Here is an 18,549-nt window from a genome sequence, read left to right as displayed (position 1 = left end):
ACACACAATTATGAGACATAAAGTGCAAGTGGGCATGCCTGTCACAAGTTGGTTAATTAAGTTATCAATTATAGACAATGACGGCATCGATTTTCAGAGACGAGCAGACACACTGGCAGTAATTAAAATCATCCTTTCCCCACCGTGTCTCATTCAGTTTTAATGCTAGAGAAAGGATTTGGAATGTACCACGGTACTCATTTTAAATAATAACAACGGGTCTCCTCATGAAAAGTTTGCATCCACCTTACATCCACTTTAGTTACGATTATTTGTAAAATTTTGGTATTTTTTTCTTTGTTTTCCTCTTTTTGTTCACATGCTTTTGCTCTCTTTTGATCTATGTTGCACATAGTTTGCATTTATGTAATCTCATTGAAGTATTTAAATACTGCACGATTAAATTACCTTAAAGAGCAAGTCACCCCCCAAATCAACTTTTTTTTCTGATAAACTATATAAATGTGTGTCTAATCGTGCTGCAGACATGTGTGGTCAATAGTTTAGCACTTTAGTGCATTTTAGTTAAAATCAAAATTTTCCGCCTAAAACTGTCAGTGTTGTGCCATTGCCAGGTAAAAATTCTGCACTGCATTTGAATTTAAATCTGTCATCGCTATTGGCTAAGAGGCACCCTTGAACGTTAGCTGGTACCATATGATGTCACAATGTCATTGTGAGCCTGCGTGTGTGTGTATTTGTTAGCGGCTCTGCCCTCTCGGTCTGCTAGGCAACAGCATTTGTTGCATTTTTCAAACAAGAAGTGGGAGTGGAATAATACTCTGGTAGGGGTGACTTGCTCTTTAATAAAGAACTTTAGGAAAGTGTCACATAAGGGATGTTTCAATTATTCTCTATTTCGCTTCAAAACAGGTCCACACGTCATTTAAAATCCTAAATCGTCACACGACTTGTTTTTTTTAAATGTTCGTTTGTTGGCATTTCATAAAAAAAATTTAAAAAAATTTCTTTGGAGATGGAGAAAAAAAGCTCAACAACGGTCTAAGAGAGGAGAAAGCGGTACAGCTGAACATCAGTCAGCTGTAGTCAGTAGTAACGTCTGCCACTGGTTTCATCCTGTCATTTTCGCCCTTCCTTAAGAAGCTGCAAATAGATGTAGAATCCAGCACACAATGGGAAACACCTCAGATAACACAAGCTTCAAGCTTGAGATGAAAACATGGCACTGATATTAAAAAAAAGATTCATTGGACCACAAACATGATCACGTTAAAGAGTTCTAAATTACAAAATTGGCATTTGTTCCCTGTTTAATAAATGAAACATCACTAGATACAAATGAAAAAGAAGTGCTACCATGAAGTGTAAAATAAAATACCGATGACTCTCCGATCCCAGGCACAGTTTCAGAGTTCTTGCTTTAAGTACAATATTCTATACACCTAGCATGCCAAAAGTAAGAAGGAAAAAAATCCCCAAAGGCAAAATTTGACCTACATTTTCCCTCTCCATATACTTCAAATAATTTCTCTGGCCCGTGGGCCGATCGGGAAATGAAGTACCAAAACTCTTTTTCCATTCACTGCTCAAATCTGGTCTCCAGTCACAGCTTCTGCTGAGCAGATACACCCTTCCAATAATCAAGGATGTCATGTAGGTCCTCGCCCTTAGCAAACTGCACCTTCTTTCGAAGAGCATTACCAGCCGTCACATAACAGGACTCGTCTCGCGGGCCTTTTCGGTACGGACGAAAACGCTCCCAGATCCGCAGGGAACTTTCTGAGGAGTACTCTGGACTAGAGGAGTACCCAGAGTAACTGGAGTGGTGACGGGCAGGGGAAAGCTGGGAATAGGATGCCGCGTCCTTGCGGGAGCGTGTCAGAGGTTTTAGAAAAGAAACTCGTTGGGCTGGGGAGCCTTGGTGGGACCCTTGGTAGTACAGAGCTGGGACAGAGTGGCGGTGTTCCGAGCAGTGGTAGTCCTGCTGCACCTCCAGCTGCTGCTGCTGCTGCTGTATTTGTTGTTGTTGATGGTAGTGATGCGACTTCTGGCTGTCCTGATGTTGGACACCAACACCACCACTGTCGCAACCACCACCCCCTCCACCACAGCTCCCACTCCCCACTAAAGGCAGCCTCTCCAGAGGCTCCCCACAACCCACGGGACTGGCTTGGTCTGGAAAATGTGGCAGTTGCTGGTTGCATCCATCTGGACTCCTCGGCTCAGGGACATCCAAGCTATAAACTCTAGCTGCCCCTCGGTCCCTGTCTCGACCCATGGAGCCACAAGATGTGGTGCTGCTTTGCTTCTTGACAGCATTTGCCATCACAACAGCTGCATCTGCGCTCATTTGTCGCTGAATGGGGCGGGTAGCAGTGGCTGGAGGAGGGTGCCTGTAGGGTGGAGAAACAACAAAACCACCACCGCTGATCCCTGGGCGCTCAGACAACGGGGTATTTAATGCAGGGAGTGGCGGAGGAGGGGGTATTTTGTTGGGAGCAATAGCCTTACATGCTTCTGCCACCCCCGGGGAGAGAGGGATTAGACCACGGGTGAGAGAGGATGTGCTGGTGGGTGGTGGGGATGTGGGATTAGAGGAAGCTGTGGAATTAGTCGAAGCACCAGAGGCAGCAACTGCTGCTGCATCCAGCTTCAGCGCATCTATACAATTGTTAATGATCTGGTTAACTTTGTCCACCTCCATAGCAATAGTGGAGATCTCTGAGGCAGATCCACGTCCATCATCATCAGAGTCTTCCCCAAGATCCGTTCCATCATCGTCTCTCAGTTCCTCCCCCCTCCTCACTCCAAACCCACCATCCCCCATTCTTTCCATCCCTGCTCCACCAGTTCTCACATCTATATAGTTTCCTTTACTTGTAGCCATGGCTTCAGAGAAAGCACTGGCCATCTTTTCCACTTGAGGGATAGAAGAGAGTCTTGAAGAGGTGGTGTTGGCTGAATGAAGCATGCCAGAGCTTGATGAAGTGGACAGTTTACCTCCATGGTGGTGCTGGTACTGGTGATGTTCTCTGGACTGCTCCTGAAGCTTATGTACGGCCGATGGATCGTTTGCTACAGCTGCTGCCACCTCTGGCCCATATCGCATTTCTAGTATAGTTTTTTTGACACAGATAGACTTCTTCTTCTCATCATGCATCCTCTTCTTACGTAAGCAATAGTAGACAATTCCTAAAATAATGAGCATGCCAAAAAGGCAGCCCACAATGGTCATTATGTAGTGTGTGGTTGTTGAAGGTGTGGGGAGCATATCATCCTGGTTTTGAGTCCTCGTGGAAAACTGGAGACAGGTGTGGTTATAGCGCTGGGAGTTACGAATGGAGGCCACGCAGAAGGTGTAATTGTTATTGGGCTTGAGCTTGCTCAGAGTGATCATCTCCTTCTTATTTTTCAAATTCATAACGTCTGAAACAAATGTTTGATTATATTGTGTTAGGATGTACATTTTGCTGTAAGGCTTTGGGATCTTTACGAGGAGGGAGGCCGATGACAGCGAGACTTGGTGGAGCTTGATGCTGGGACTGAGGCCATCATCAGAAGACGAGGAAGAGGTGGTGGGCTGGTGGTAATAGGGCCCCACACCAGCAAACATATCGGGTCCAATCCCAGAGGCACCGTCTAGATCAGGTGGGAGAGACGTCATTCCTGGATGCATCCGACCATCTCGGCAATGATGGTACAAAATGTTTTTGGCATTTCGACCTCCGTGGCTAGAAGCAAAAGGACTTAATAAGGGGTAGCCAAACATTTCCCGAGGTGTTTCACACTGAAGGCGGTCGTAGGTGTGTGACATGTTGTTGAAGTATTCTAACCAGGTCAGAAAGCCATAAAGATCACAACCACAATGGAACGGATTTGGTGCCAGTTCGCACACCTGCAGATGACTGAGAACTGTGAATGTTGTCGGGTCAATACGAGCAAGTTTGTTGGATGACAAGTCAATGCTGCTGAGGCTGGGGCATTCCCAGAATGCATTGCTGGCAATAACTTCAATTAGATTGTGCTGCAGGAAGAGGCACTGCAGGCGCCCAAGCCCTCTCATCATACCTTCAGTTAAGTTAGTCAACTTGTTGTAACCCAGCTGAAGAACCTGAGAGAAATACAAAAACAAGCACTTTTTATCACTCGTTTTTAACTTGTAGGCCTAGGAATTTCTGTAATTAGTATACCTGATCTTATATTTTTTGTTAAAGCTAAATTAAAGTTATACAAGAAAAAGTGTTGCTAGCATTTGCTTTCAAATCATCTTTATCTTTAAAGGTACAATGGCAAATTTGCCTAACAAGCTAGCTTAAAAATCCAAACAATGTTGCACAGTATGACTATAAATATTTTGTGCACAAGAAAAATGAAAAAAAAAGAAGAAAGAAGTGGTTCTCTCTGTCTCACTCAAGTTCTCCACTCTAATCAGAGAAGGAGAAACAGCCGGATGCTACCACTTCAACTTCAAGACAAACAACCAGAGTCCCAAAAAGAAAAACACCAGTAGAAAGAAAGGACAACAAAAGATGTTTGGATCTAGAAAATGGCGACTGGCATTTAGTGCTCTCTCATTTACAATGCGAGTTCTAGTATGTTTATTTTATGTTTATTTATTTGGCAGACGCTTTTATCCAAAGCAACTTACAATTTATAACCTATAGGGCATGTTGTGATCTGTGGGGGAAACCGGAGTACCCGGAGGAAACCCACGCATGCATGGGGAGAACACGCAACTCGCCGCAGAAAGGCCACAGCCGAGTTTCGAACCTGCAACCTTCGTGCTGCGAGGCAACAGTGCTAACAACTGCGCCACCATGCAGCCCAGTATCAGATGGAGCTGGGCCATTTCTCAGTACTCAAGGACTCTAGTACAGTCTCGTGTACTAGACAAGTATGTTCTTGGCAAGGACACTAGAAACTCTGTTCTAACGAGTTCGGGAGGACGAGGACAACATTTGGAACAGACCTGTACTCCGTTGTGTCCTGGCAACAAGCACTGCTTCTCGCCACGGTTAAAAAAACTGACCTGACATAAAAATTAAAGTCTAGCTTGTTTCTTGAATAACAAAATAACAAAGAAAATGTATTATTTGTATTTTATTTGGCCCACTTCAAAAAACTAATAAAATACTAGAATTTCTTACTCTTAAAAGGTATATTTTTCATCAGAACAGAGCTATGTTGCTTTTATTTTGATAGTGGGCTAGCTAATTAGCATTTTGAAGGATGAATGAATGAATAACTTTATTTATGGAGCACATTTCCTGCATGGTAACAACTCAATGTGCTTAACAGTAAAATAGACTAAGTAAAACAATAAATTATGAAATATGTACACACTTTAACAACAAATGGTGTATACATACATAAAATATGTAAAAATATGTATAAAGGATTGTGAAGATTAAAACCCAAACACTCACAGCAAAATTTACAGTTTACACAGAGTTATTTAAATAATAGACAACGTTCTATTGTTTTATTTGTATTTCTAACATAAAACATTACCGTTATTAGCTTTTCTACTCTAATGTTCAGAGTTTAACGGTTAGCAACGCAATGTATTATGGGAAACTTTACTGTCCTTGATACAATGGGCGGAGCAAGAACACATCCGGGAACTCTGAGTGAACTTGCTATGATGCATTTTTAGGATTGGAACAGTTCACGAGGACGTGAGTACACAAGTTCGGACGAGTCCCCATATTGAGAAACGGCCCTGGACCAGGGATGATAGCTGATGGGACGGTTGAGAATACCGTGGTCATGTTTGTGTTTAAAAGCTGGCTTGTTTTGAAGATTTGCTGTTGCAGCTTTGATGTCTAGAAAATTTCCATTTAGTTAACTTTGTCAGATAAAATATTTGCAATCCAAAGACAAGGTAAACTTCATGTGCTATATTCTTGTATTAAACTCTTAGCTTCTAAGATACATTTTTAGTCACCTGCAGATAGGCTTGTCCTGCAAAGGCCCCATCTTCAACATAGCTGATCTCATTCTTGGTGAGGTTCAGGTCGGTCAGGTTCGTGAAGCGGTACATGTTGCTGAAAAGCACCGCTTTGAGCTTGTTCTCATTTAGTCTCAAGTCTTGGACGGTGTTGTTAATGTGCTGGGGGATCGTCTCATAGGGAGGCTGGTTCTGGCTGCATATAGCGAGCCATACATAGCCTTTGTCTCCTTCAATAAGCCAACAGTCTCCGTTGGCTGTGTCGGGGAAACAGGAGAAGAATAGTAGGGAGGGGAGAATGAGAGGGAGGAGAATTGAGGCTGTAGAAGCTCCCTGCATGATGTTATTGAAAATAAGTGACACAAAGTGGACGCTATAATCACGACAAAGACGTAGGAGACGGTGTTTGCAAAAGGAGGGAAAAAGACGGGGGTTCAGAGGGGGAAAATAATCCAAAGGAGAGATGGGTCTGGTTGGGTGCTAAAAAAAATCTTTAGGGAAGTCTTCACAGTGCCAGTCTCAGCATCATCACGATTAGCAGCAGCCCCATGTTATGTCAGAAGATGTTGGACTGCGGGTTGAAGGGATACAGCTCATCTTCATGGTTTACTGTTTGCTTTTGACTCAACCTTTCTGTGAGATCTGTGGAGAAAACAGAAAAGATCCTTATGAGAAACATTGAATGCATCACGGTTGGTTGGTCATGTCATCAAATAATTAAAAAACAACATTAAAACCACCAGACTCAACATCATATTCATCTCATGTTAACGGCACTTCCTTAAAAATCCTCAAGCCTGTTGCATGATGCTGGTAATTTTCTGGGCCATTCCCATCTGTCCCGGGTCGGCCCGGGCCGGGTAGCCCCAGTCGGCCCCAGCCTGGCCCAGTTGATTCCACACATCCTTGTCTTAAGCCCATGTGGGCTGATTCTACCCACCAATCAGAGGCTTGCTCTAATGGAAGGTGTGAATTTGCTGTCAGCAGCGGGTGTGTTGGCCCTGGTTGGCCTGAAGCAGACCCCCTCGAGAAGAGGGCTGAGAATGAGCCTTGGTTGGCCCGGAAAAATACCAGGCCACCCAGATATGTAAACAACCTACGCTACCCGGCCCGGGCCGACCCGGTACAGATGGGAATGGCCCATTCCCTTCCACCTCCTTGGTACTTCACCCCATAATGCTGTCATGTCATCAAGATCTGCCTGATAACAGGAGTGTAGTAAAAGCACCTGACAGTATCTTTCCAGTCCTAAGAGACCTTCTTCCCAAAGACAAAGATCCACCATTAATCACCCAAATGCTGACAGCAGATTGTCTCTTCAGATATTTCTTCTTATGACACCATCCTGCCAAAATCTAAGCTTTCAAAGCCATCTGCATGCAATTTGAATAGCAGTCAAGCATTTACATATGGGACAGATCAGTTGCCTATTACATCATGAGAGACACTGTTCTCTTTCTTGCTCTGTAGCTTGGACAAACATATGCACATATTGGAGAGATTCATGTTAAAATCAGCAAATGCTCCCTGTGAAATGTTTGCACGAGAACACAGACACGCTCAATCAATGTGTGTATTTATAAATGTTATAAACATCAGGCATCCAGGCACGTCTACAGGATGGATCTAGTATGACTTGTTTTGATGCCTTATGTCCCACATCTTCAGAAGTGAGTTAAACGAAAGGGAAAAGATCTTAGTCTCCCTGAGAATGAGGTCATAAGTTTTTCCTGTGTTCCAAATTCGGGTTTCTTTCTAATTATGATGATGAAATGAACTCATTACAGTTTATTCTGGCCTATTTTCCCCAGAGACCGAAAGTAAAGAAGTTCATCTTCTTTTTCACTCTGCTTATCATTGCTGGGAATTGCAATACACAAATGTGTAAAATAGCCATTAGTTTGAACATTTGTAAGCCATTTGCATTTTTATTTTATTTTATTTTTGTATTTATTTTTGTTTTAAGGCATGTTTTACTTGTGAGGGGAGGAGGTAAGACATGGGCATTTAAATAATTAAAATAGTCATTTATGGCACCAGTACTTTTGATTATTTACAGCTAAGTTTGTGAGTATTTTAAGCAATGTAATTCACATTTAGTTGCACCTGTTTCCTACTTTAGACACTATCCAATTCAATCTGACAATATCTATAAACATGGACGTAATTTTTGAGGGGGGCAGGGGGGACATGTCCCCCCCCCACTTTTTCCAAAGTCAAGTTTTGACCCCTGCACTTTTTACCATCCAAAAACAATATTAAGCTGTATTAAATTGACACTGGTTGAGCTCTAGGACCATGCGGAAAACAACCATTTGTGTTGAAGCCTGTTTCCCATTAGAGCATAATGTAAAGATACCCCCCCCCCCCCGACACACACACACACACACACACTTCCAAAGTGAAAATTACGTCCATGTCAATAAAGCACATAAAAAAACACAGAGGACCAAAGTGCTTTACATTAATACAAGCTGAAAACAACAAGAGTGTGAGTCCATTTCTGTGAGAACAATGAAAAATGTTTCCTGTTTCAAGAACTAGAAGTGAGTCAGATGAGATGTGAGCTTCAGTCGGAAGGAGTTTAAGTCTTCTTTCCTGATATTCGGCTATCTCGCCTCTGATTGGATAACAGCAGCACAACTCTACCATTGACTCTGTTTGCTCTGCAACAACCACATTTTATTTCCACAAGTAACACAAGCCTGAAGGAGTTCTGTCATGTTGTGGAGTTGCTAATGATAATAGTTAGCTTCCACTAGCCGAGATATGCTCTGCTCTCTCCTGGATGCTAAATCAGCAACGGCCTTCCCCGTCGTGAGCAAAGAAGGGTGAGTCCATGAATGCTAATTTGGCATTATGTTTAAATGTCCAACACATTCTCACACCCAAGGCGTCAAAAAATGACGTGTGTGACCAAGCCTCAATATATGACGATTCGGGACGCCCCAGCGCGTCAGGAGACAACGATCAGGGACACGCTGGGACACGTGGCTCCGCTGGCGTCACTGTTTGACACGCGCGGTCACACAGACATTTTTCAACTATTTAACCTTCCCCTCACCCCAATCCTAACCTTAAGGTCCATAAGCTGTGACCTTAAGGTTAGGACTGGGGTGAGTGGAAGGTTAAGTAGTTCACTAGTAGTTCTAATGTCCGTCTCAGCACCAGCGTCGGATACTGACGCTCTGGGACACTGCGTCAGCAGTTTGTCCCTGATCGTCGTCTCCTGACGTGCTGGGGCCTCCCGAATCGTCAAGTATTGAGGCTTGGTCACATGCGTCACATTTTGACGCCTTGGGTGTGAGAATGTGTTGAAATGTCACTGTGGCTTTTCCCGTCTATTTTCTATCAGCGGGTAACGCAGGAAATACCACCAGAAGACTATTTTCGCATTTAGCCTACATGTTAAACTCATGTTATTCAAATTTCAAAAAGAAAAAGTAAAAAAACGTCATCTTGCCTGACCCCTTCTTTCCACTGCACATGAAAGCATTGCGAAACAACAGTGAAATGTACTTTACGGCAATTAGCCGCCTTTATACTGGATGAGTTCCTTTCCACCGGCAGTAAAATATAACATTTTGGATGCACTACATAAGCGAGGGGACACTATCATTTTGTTTTGATTCTATTTTTTTACGTGCTACGGTTTCATAACACGTTAAACTCTGGAGTTTAGATCATGCTAGACAGGAAGTCAAACACAAAAGCAGTGTAAAACATTCAGAAAATTTCAAAATAAAAGTCACATGGAGGTAAACACACATCATTTCTGGTCAAAACCCTCGTAGCCAATGTAAACAGAAAGCAAACCCCAGACGTTTTTGACACATGCAGCTGTCTTTCTTAGGGATGTCCCGATCCAATCACATGATCAGAAATCGGCCCCGATCACGTGGTTTCAGACTGATCGGAACTCGGGCTTTACTTCCCGATCCAAGCCCCGATCCGGAGTTGGATACTGGGTTCAAATTACAGGAGAGCAACTTGGTTCTCCTAAAGGTTGTCAGGCTCCCCTGATACCCTTAACTTACACACCCAGAAGGACCACAAAAGAGGTCCAGTTTCTACCTATATTATATTATTTATATGGACTCAGAGTAGCGGGGATTCTTTTGAGCAGAGATGCAGAGAGCGGCAAGCAGACGCTGATTATTTATGAACTCCAGCTGCGTTCTGCACACGGCCACAGTAACATTTTATAAGTTTCTAAGTGGTGTCACCAAAACATTTATAATTAAGACACAGTCATTCGTGTCCGGTCATTTTCTCTCTGGTAAGTTCTGTCTGTATTTGAGCATGACGTGTGGACGCGCTCGCGCTGCAGTGCTCGTCACTGGCTCAGCCGGGCAGCGCAGTGCAAACCCTGCTTTTTTGCGGTCAAAAGATCAATTAGATCTGCTAGTTAAAAAGTTACCTGTGAGGTGAAAAAGAAGGGAGCAGACAGGAGTTTTTCTGGAGGACTGGGAGATGCAGGAAGATCAGGGACAGACAGGACAGGAAGACAGGAAAATAAAAACCAAAAAAACATAACAAAGTTCTTAAAAAATTCAAATGTAGGTAGATTTATCCCACTACGCGTTTGTATCTGTATAAAGCAATAATTTACCAGCATGTAGTATTTATATAGTTGATACAATTCAGATCATCTTCAAATCTCCGTCCCACGCCCAGGGACGTATCTAACCATTTTGGGGGCCGAGGCAAAATAGACCCCTGCCAGGTATTTTAAGTTGAAGTGTTATCTGTTGTTATATTAGACCTTTTATATTTACAATAAAGTCCAAAAGTGAAGAATTTATGTTATTTATTACTTGATTGTTCAAGCTACCTCACAGAAGTGATCTGTTGTTAAAAATTAAAATAAAAAGGTAATTAAATAAAAAAATAAGGAACATTCTGGAACCGTTTCTTCCTTTTCTTATTTTATATGTATCAAAAGTATCGGATCGGGACTCAGTATCGGCAGATTCTCAAAATCAAATGACTCGGACTCGAGGGCAAAAAAACCTGATTGGGACATCCCTAGTCTTTCTCCTTGCTTATTATTGTGTGTGGACATCTGAAATCCCGTGTGATGTTGCAATTCTCCCGTGATTTTCTAACATCACGAGATCAGCTGTGGAATGCTTTCACTTCCGTCTCGCATCAGAGTTGCTGATGGGCATGAGCTCGCAGGTAAAACACTGCTGTTACGTTACGCGACTGCTTCCACTGCCGGTGGAAAGAAGGGGTAAGAACACTAAAAGTTACTTGGATAGAGCCTTTAACCTCACAATCAACCAATTACAGGGTGAAATCCTAACCCCTGAGCCATTGTCACCCCAAGCAAAACAAAACGTGAAAGTACAAAAAAGCAAAGCAAGAGGTCATAGGAGTTCATGGGGAACAGGAAACAGCAGGTGAACTGTTGCACAAGAGATACTGGAGGGTACTGATGCTGGCAGGGGTTATTTCTGAATAAGGACAGGTGCGTAAATGAGCTGTAGGGCAGATGGAAAACAGGTATAAGAGACTGAACACACAATAAACACAAAAACAACAAAGGAAATCTACTCAGAAACATATTAAAACCCCAAACTCCAGAAATCAAACTAAGACTTGATAAAATAAAAGACCAAAACCCAACATTGTGACAAGAGCCATTGCATGGCAGATAATGTGCTTTGCTTTTCATCAGTTCGAGTCCTGTCTACTGTGAGAAATGCACCCTTGATTTGGTCCGTCACCAACCCATTGTGGGACCTTCCTTTGCAGCTCATCATCTTGCTTTCTCATCTGAAACATATCCCCTCGACATGAGGCATGATCTCATTTGGTGCTCCACATAGAGAAGCCCAGAAGGTTCACATGAAGGAGGCAGGAGATGCAGCACGTCTGCATGAGTCCGTGTTTAGGGATATGATTACATAATTAGGAATATGGGGCATGCAGCAACTCTAATCTCAAAGGAAAAAGATGTATTCTCAACACGAATACATCTGTGAAAAATATGCAAATAAGGTTCAGACTTTTTTTCTCTTTACTTTGCTGTAGCTTTACCCTAAAATACATACATACATACAAATACATACATACACGCAGATTTAAGGTAAATGCACTTAATGTGAAATTAGAGTAATCAGAGATAACTTATACCCTAAATTTTAGCTTTTCTAACTGGACTCTTGCAGTTCTGTTGGCACATTAACATAACAGAGAATTGGAAGGGGAATGCATTTACTGATATGCATTTTAATTTAATTAAAGTCCTACACCTACAGCCTTTTATGCCATTGTTTCATACTTTATTCTGGCCTTTTTATGGCATTTTGTTCCTCCAAAACATAGTTTACCAGAACATTATACTTCAGATACAACTTCCAGACCCAGTCTCTTTGAATCAGTTATGTTTTGTTTTCAATACATTAAGTAGAAGTGTGCTACAAGGGCAAATGTTGTTGAATTATGATCAAACTGTAAAATAGGGCTGCAGTTATCGAATATTTTTGTAATCGAGTACTCTATTGAATCTTTTATCGAGTAATCGAGTATTCTAATAAATTACCCTTTTGTGTTTGTAAACAATTATATCAAATAGCATGTTATAAAATATGAAAGACCTCTTAAAATGAGCAAGCAATTGCCAGTTATTCAAGTTTTATTCAAAATTAGTTTTCACAACTTCAGCACTTCAACTTTACTTCACAGTAAACAAATGCCTGTGCAAAAAATAAGTATACAACCTGAGCCAATTTTACCCTCGCGCGAGAATCTACTAGCCTGCAAGCCAGACAAAAACTAGGACGATAACTGTTTAAGTAGCGCTGCGAGCGGCTGCGGCCCAAACAGCACCAGAAACGCTCAAGGCGCATGCGCAAACATGGCTCGCCAGCCATTTCCCTATTAACACACGTCCGTTTTAATTTCTACACTTTTTTTTTTCTCACACAATAACAAGGATTATCGAGAAAGCATGTTTGCCGTGGTTATGCCAAATTATACTGATCACAAAACATTTATTTACTTTATTTCGTTTTCCTCTCATAAATACCCGTGTCCTCCTGCAGCGATACCGAGGGACAACAGACATCAATAACAACACAATAAAAAGTCTGACGTGTTGTGTAAAAACTGCTATTTTTAGCACATTTTTAGGTCAGACGTGTTGCTACCAGACACAGTGTGAGCTGAAACTGAGTGCTACAAATGAAAAAGTCGCACAGTGTCCGCAGAATATATAGCGGACCTCCGAGTCCGCTTGCAGAAGTGACATTTACATGTGGCTGTTTCCTGGTCAGGTGCTGCAGCATCGAGGATGTGGTGTTGTGGTAGGCTAAATCCATTTTACATTATTTACACTGGACTACGTTTTCCGCCTTACGATGTGAAAAATGGTCCCACACCTTTGACATTTTCTGTCTTTTTCGCACTCCACCGGGGTCCACGTTGTCCGCCATGGCTTAAGAGAAAGTTAAGTTACATTCGCTACTCGCGTGTGCATTTAGTGCAGTGTGTATGTGCATCACTTATTTCGGTCCAGGTGAAACATGACCCCGGGCGATTGCTAAGCCATGAATTAATTAAACATGAATTAAATGAAGCCTCGAGGCAGAGAATTTGACTCGAGGATTTTTTGTACTTGAATTATTCGAGGTACTCGAGGAATCGTTTCAGCTCTACTGTAAAATAAAAGACAAATCAATACTAAGGGGTAGCAGTGACACTGTTTTATAACAACTGGTCAGGGAATGCCATTGTACAGTTTTGCATGAAGTCAAGTATTAATAATTAATAGTTTACATGAAAAACTTTAAAACTAAAACTAGGAAAGGGGAACAAAATCTGAATTTACAAATCTACTTCCTTGGTTCCACTAACGGTGTCCTCGATAAATTATTAGATAGCCCAGTTGCAACAGTTCAAAGGCACGAGAAGGCATACAGATTGTAAATAGCACAGACCTCTGTCACAGAAAGCTGCGAGTTGCCAAAAAGTTTCAACCAAACATCCAATCTACACTTCTCTCTGGCAATGGGAGATGGAAACAAGAGCTTAAATAAGTCACACAATGTATAAAGGAACTTCCAACACTTATTCTGCTAGTATATGACTAATATTTACTCAATAACCACTTGGTTTGGTAATCTATGAAGCCAACAATCTCTTTTAGTACCCTTACAAACCTGATGAGATGAGTGCATTTCCTTTACACCAAAGATCATCAAGTTATACCTGATGCCCTAATTCATACTTACCAAGGCCTAGCATTCCTCGAAAGAATGCGTGTCACCTACAGCTTTTCATGCAAGAGTTTTAGACAAAGATTGTTTTAATCCATAAAGTTGTAGTTATTTTGGTAAAATTGTTCCTTTAGTTCCTTTAGTTTTCTGGGCTCTCCCTTAGAGATAGGAAGGAGATCCAAGGTGAGAAGCTTGGTCATCCAGGAAGAGCCTCGGAGTAGACCCGCTGCTCCTCCACATCGAGAGGAGCCAGTTGAGGTGGCTTGAGCATCTAGTTTGGATGCCTCCATGGTGAGGTTTTCTGGGCACGTCCAATCGGAAGGAGATCCAGGGGAAAACCCCCTAACACCTTGGAGGGACAATGTCTCTTGGCTAGTCAGAAAGTGGCTGGGGAGATGGAAGTCTATGGCCCCCGTGACCCAACCTTGGATAAGTGGAAGAAGATGGATGGATGGTAAAATCTTAAAAATAACATTACCAAAAGATCCTGCCTGGTCCTTTAGGACTCATAATTTGTTTAGTGAAAGATTCTCAGTTACTTATGCACTAGTTGTGAGGTTAGGATCTTTAAAATGTTCTGGGTAATGGCAATTTAGTGTATTCTAAGTTTGATTACCTTTGGTGGCCATGTTGAATTGAGTTGACTCCAGAGACTATTAACATTTAGTTTTGAAATCAATGAAGACTTTCTGAGTTTCATTAAAATCTATCTAGTGATTCATGATTAACAGTTATTGTCAACAGCAATGCAACTCTACCCCTGATTCTATTAGCTTTGCAACATTTATGTTTTATTTCAACAAATAACGCAAGCCTGAAGGAGTTATGCCATGTTGTGGAGTTGCTAATGATAACAGTTAGCTTCTACTAGCCGAGATAGCCTGCTCTTATCTGGACGCTAAACCAACCGCAGCATTCCCCGTCACGAGCCAAGATGGGTGAGTCCATGAATGCTAATTTACAGTGTGACACAGATCTGTGAGGCTTTTTCTGACCAGAGCGTTTCCAGGTCTATTTTCTACTGCCCGCTAAAGTAGAAAATAGGGCTAGAAGTCTATTCTCATGTTCAGCCTGCATAAGAAACTCAGAGTGTCTCATCATATTTAAAATAACAAGCAAAAAATGTTAGTCCGTAAACTTGTTCTTTAATGCTCAGTGTTAGAGAGGACTCTCATTTACACCAAATGTTAGCTCGATGCTAGTTCAACTGAATGACTATGGATGTGCACATTTACCTCCATAAATTACTTTGATCTATTTTATGTATCTGCAAATTTCAAGTACCTGTGGTGGCTATCTTGAATTTGGGTTCAGTCCAAACTTTATTCAACATGGAGTCACAATTTTACTGAACGTTTGATTAGTTTTCTTGAAGTCATGAGATGTTTTACCCAAGACCAATGAACAAACTAGACACATAGCCCACCTCAAAAATCGAACATTCCTTGTGTTCTTGAATTATTTCTGTACTTTCTGGTTTGCAATATGTTTTAAGACCAACCAGAGCCATGCATTTTTATTAATTTCTTTTAAATGTCTTCAGTGAAGAACCAAATAAAAACAATATTACACCTTGATTATTCTGATGCACGTGCACATCGTATTTACTCATCATTACCAGTCCCATTGATCCTCCATGTTACCATGGAAACATTTGTGTGAGTGTCAGTCACAAATCGCTCTAATGCTATGAGAATAGAAACTTGTTGGCATTTGCATCAAATCAGCAAAGTCTCTTCCGCTCCATTACCCACAAATGATAAAACTCTCCTTTGTGAATTCTAATGGCGTCCAATAAGCATCGGCTGTGACAGGTGGTGGTGGTGGAGGGGGGTCTCTCTCTCTCTTCTACAATAATACCAACATGACTCTTGGACCCAAGCCACTGTCAGCTCAAATGTAAATTCATCGGTTAGGAACCCCCCATGCCCCTGTTTTCATATTATGCTGTCACTGTGAATTGGATCACCTGCAAAGTATTTGGACCCAATGGGATGACAGGAACATATGTGTAGTTTTAACCCTCTGGAGGCAGGCGTTGCAGATTTGCAACAGTTAAAACCTGCCTACCTGGTTCCTCCGCATACGTATTTCATGAGCATTTTTTAACTCAGAAGTACCCCTGAAGGACTTAGTTGTTCGTCCTTTTATCAAAACTTATATTGAGCCTGAGAGGGTTAAACACAATCACACAAAATAGTTGTGTACTAAATGTTTGTTCACAATATGTGTGTGATCAGTGGCTGATTTACGTGAGTAGGGGCGTGTTAAACAATCAGCAGGGATGTTGTTCAAATAAATCAGACAGCTTTATCTAAAATGATAAAAAGTTATAATGGTAATCAGTTCTCAGACATTTACGGGAAGTACTACTGAGATGATAAAGGACTGATTTATGATTGGTTATATCCACAATGTAATGAGCATTGACACTAATGTATGCAGTTTGGTTTGAGGGAATGTTGCTCAGTCATTTAGAAAAATGATGATAGAATATTGTAGATAAAAAAAAGATCCAGCAAAGACGTTATGAAATGATTTTCCAGCTCTTCCCTTAAACAGCTGGTAGCATATCCTGCCAGGTACCTTTACAGAGTATCCAACCAGATTTAACAGTCTCATTGGACAAAATGCCAATTAAATATCTGTAGAGGTTGTAGCTGCTAACGGTCCATGCCAATATGCCCATAATCATTTTGGCAGGTGCGGAAAATTTTGTCTGTCAGCAGCTTATTTTCCAACCAGTGATCCTCTAAATGACTGTACAAGGTTGTGTTTTGTTCAAACTGTGATTACTGTAGTGAAAACAGCCTTTTTGCTGAGCCGCTTTGGAGCGATCCGAAAGTGGTTAATGCTGTCAAGCATATAAACAGAATAGTGCCTGATTTATAAAGAAACAAGTTTTTCCATGTAATATTTCTTATGCTTTTCTACAACTTGTTTTCTCTGTAAAACAAAATGGCTCTTCACCCAAATGCAGGAAACGGACTGTTTTTTATTCACTGGCTTGACTCAAAAAATGTAGACGGATATAAAAACTGATTTCAATCAGGTTTTCCCCAGAACTGACTTAAATTGTAGGCAAAGTAAGAAAAACAGAAACCAAAAATATGTTTAGTAATGTAAGCAGCAAAATTCAAATGCAGGTAAGCAGAAAACATGCTTCTAGCAAAATGTGTAACTCAGGGACGAAATTTTGATTTCAGAAGTGGGGGGGACACAGCAGGCTTGTGCGGATTTGGGGTGGGGGGTGTTATGTAAAGACCCCTTGACACGTCACGTGCCCATCTCAATAATTTTTCCATCCTCAATATATATATATATATATATATATATATATATATATATATATATATATATATATATATATATATATATATATATATATATATATATCTCAAAGTTAAAAAATCTACAACTCTATTATTATTTTTATTTATTATCCTTATTGAAGTGCAGTTTTGGCTGTTGACAATGGATAGGCCATTGTATTTATTGTTTTGGGTATTTTTTTTTATTGTTTTTGGTGCAACATTTTCTAACAGGGAGTGAGATTCCTTTTTTATTTAATTTTTGTTTGTTATTTTTATTCATTTAGAAGTTCTGGTTCTGGACATTTCAATGTTAAATGAAGGTTTATTTGTTGCATTTTAAAGGGTGTACTTGCATTATTATGATATATTAACATTATATTAGTGGTTATTTTGGTCTAGATAATGTTGGCAATGATATCGTTTATCATCAACAATTTGTTGGACAAAATATCGTCCAGCAAAATTTGTTACTTTCCCAGGCCTAGTCAAAAGTATAAAAATTATTTATACATAAACGGTCCCTCCTGAGATCTGGCCGTTTGTTCATTTGCTGTGTTAGAGGACATGCTGAACTAATGTTTTACACATGATCATCACCCTAACATTTGAGTGTATAAAAACATATTGAATATGTTTTTTCCCTTAAAAGTGTTTAAACAGTTGTTGCATTTCAACACACAAAAAATAAATGGAAAAAATAAGATAAATCTAATGAAAAGTGTCCATCTTTGACATTAAGCTTAAAAAAATCTGTTGACGATGATACTGTTCATTTTTCAGAGCTTTTTAATGTGAAAATATACATTGCAATAGATAAGTTTACAATAAAGTTAAATGATAAAAGTTTTGAAGTTACACTACTACTACTACTAGTAATAATAGTTATGATGATAATAGTAATAATAAAAAAAATAATAATTATAGTAATACGAATAAATTGTGTCTGAGGAGTCAGTTATGTGGAGATGAGTTTGTAAAAGTTAGTTTTGAGTATGTTTGTGAAGGAGGAGGTGAGTCTGAGCTTAATGCAGGGGTGTCACATGTCCGACTTACGTTTTGACTTTGAAAGAAGTCTCTTATATCCACTTTTCGTTTTCTT

General features: G+C 40.7%; 1 protein-coding gene across 1 annotated transcript; it reads right to left on the bottom strand.

Annotated features, from left to right (window-relative positions):
* Positions 1 to 1,419: 1,419 nt before the first annotated feature.
* Positions 1,420 to 6,429, bottom strand: LOC107376628 (protein phosphatase 1 regulatory subunit 29). Its single transcript, XM_070542687.1, has 2 exons — positions 5,909 to 6,429; positions 1,420 to 4,072 (listed from the first exon to the last, which is right to left on the bottom strand). The coding sequence occupies exons 1-2, from the start codon at positions 6,248 to 6,250 to the stop codon at positions 1,565 to 1,567; spliced, it is 2,850 nt and encodes a 949-aa protein (XP_070398788.1). The 5' UTR covers positions 6,251 to 6,429; the 3' UTR covers positions 1,420 to 1,564.
* Positions 6,430 to 18,549: the final 12,120 nt, after the last annotated feature.

Source organism: Nothobranchius furzeri, chromosome 12 (assembly GCF_043380555.1).
Source record: "Nothobranchius furzeri strain GRZ-AD chromosome 12, NfurGRZ-RIMD1, whole genome shotgun sequence".
Taxonomy (NCBI): Eukaryota; Metazoa; Chordata; class Actinopteri; order Cyprinodontiformes; family Nothobranchiidae; genus Nothobranchius; species Nothobranchius furzeri.
This window is presented reverse-complemented; position numbering and strand designations above follow the sequence as displayed.